This window comes from Eufriesea mexicana, unplaced genomic scaffold (genome assembly GCF_001483705.2).
Source record: "Eufriesea mexicana isolate 0111107269 unplaced genomic scaffold, ASM148370v2 scaffold5212, whole genome shotgun sequence".
Lineage (NCBI taxonomy): Eukaryota > Metazoa > Arthropoda > Insecta > Hymenoptera > Apidae > Eufriesea > Eufriesea mexicana.
In genome coordinates, this window is record NW_016913161.1 from 42,230 (window position 1) to 44,239 (window position 2,010).

Genomic DNA, 2,010 nt, shown 5'->3' on the forward strand with positions numbered 1-2,010 from the left:
GCTCTTCCCAACGATATGGACTGTAGATCGCGAACTAAAAGTTTGGGGTCTGACGTGGCGGGTAGGTGTGATCGTTTTCACAATTCTTATGGCGATCTTCATTCCCCATTTCAGTATCCTTATGGGCTTTATAGGCTCTTTCACAGGAACCATGCTGTCATTTATATGGCCCTGTTACTTTCATTTGAAGTTAAAAAGAAACTCCATGGAATGGAGCGCTGTCGCGTACGATTGTTTCGTGATTTTCCTTGGAGTACTTTTTGGTGTGATTGGTGTATACGATTCAGGCTTTGCCCTGATCAATGCCTTCAAAATCGGCCTGCCGTTTTGAACGGTAACACACGTGATTCAGCTCTCTTGTTCTTCGTTTATCTTCCAGAGAAACAAAAATGATACAATGTGTAGGTACGTCACGACTCAAGGGAAACATCGAATTTCAGCTTGCATTGATTGATTTTTAACGTTACGTTCATGGTTAGATTGGTTAAAACAGTGATTCATTGCGATTAAATCGTTATCTCCACATTTTATCACTCACATGTATCAAACGTACACTGTATGAAATTCGTATAGCTTTTAGCACCTGCAGTGCAATCCATTAACGTGCATTCCCTTGAGAACGCGAATGTAATCTATTAACGCGATAACGTCTATATTTTTGCTGATTTCGAACGTTTTTAACGTTAATCGTACAAAAAAGAAAAAAATTATAGTTGCGTGTCATCGCTTAGGGAAATTCTATATATAAAAAAAGGAAAAAACGGAAAAACGAAAAAAATGTATCCCTTTGCTCGTTCAGATAGATATAACATACAAATTCGTTTGATCGAAATCTATACAAAAGGTTCGAGACGTTTTGAGATTGTATATTTATATTCAACCAGAACTCACACATATCTAGCAAATGATCTATTTAAGGGGAGAAAATCGTAGAAGAGAGAAAAAAGAAGAATCTATTCGCGTATATTTCGGCTTCGACATGTGTCCTGCGCCTTTCCTTTGGGTTTACGTCTTCCTTTCCCTTGACAAAGATCGTCAACATTCAGGGGCTTTCTAGGCAACATTTAGACTATTTAGAGCGCAGCAAACGTGACAATATCTTGCTAGTTGTAAGTGATCGATGTCTTCCATAATACGTTTACAAGTGAACACATGGTGAATATTGTACGTACAAGTTAACTACTGTTACGCAGATTTCGGGATTTTATAATCACATTGCGGATCTTGTAATTTCTATCTACACGTTGACTACAGCGCCACACCGAGGAGGCGTTCGTTGTTAAATTTACGATTAGTAGAATTTAGCCGGTGCAACGCGTAAAAAGTGAGGGCAACAATGTTTCTTATTATGGTTAATTCAGAATTTAGCTGCCAACACGTTAACAAGTTAGTGTACTTTGACGTCTCCTCGTCGTGCAAGCGAATGCAAATATGTAACCAGTTATGTACGGATGAGTACAATTAGTTTATATAATCCAACGTCTTCCAGGTCCATTGCAGACCGCATAGATCACGCGTTAGTTTAAGCAATATGAATGTAGCTGAAGCAGTAGTTCAGCGGAAACTGCGAGATGTTTTCAGAAGTTGTACATTGTTCAATTGATTTAACTGTTACATCTTGTTGCAGATTATACCTTAATTTTTTAATTAATTTTTAGTGGTATTACACATATGTATGGGTAAAAGCACATATGTATGAAAGTATCGTATATGTGAACAAGGGTTTGATATAAAAATTGATCTTTTAATATTTGATGTTTTATAGGTAGAGAAGTACGAATCGAACAAAGTGAAGGATTAAAAGGGATAAAAGACGCGAAAATAATGTTGATATCATTGTAACAAAACTAGCCTTAATATATCGTTAAAATGATATTAATATTATTCAATAGAATTAAAAGTTCTCCTAGATATATATTTCCGTCATTTTGAGCGATCGACGATTCCAAACTTTTTAGTTTGTAAGTTACGTATTATTTCTTTCTTTTTCTTTTTCCTTCTTTCCTAGGG

General features: G+C 36.3%; 1 protein-coding gene across 1 annotated transcript in view; it reads left to right on the forward strand.

The window, feature by feature from the left end:
- The window catches only part of VGAT (vesicular GABA transporter), a 3,595-nt gene extending 3,264 nt beyond the window's left edge, over positions 1-331 (forward strand). Inside the window, exon 5 of the mRNA XM_017906273.1 lies at positions 1-331. Coding sequence (XP_017761762.1) covers positions 1-331 — 331 coding nt within the window.
- The last annotated feature ends 1,679 nt before the right edge of the window (positions 332-2,010 follow it).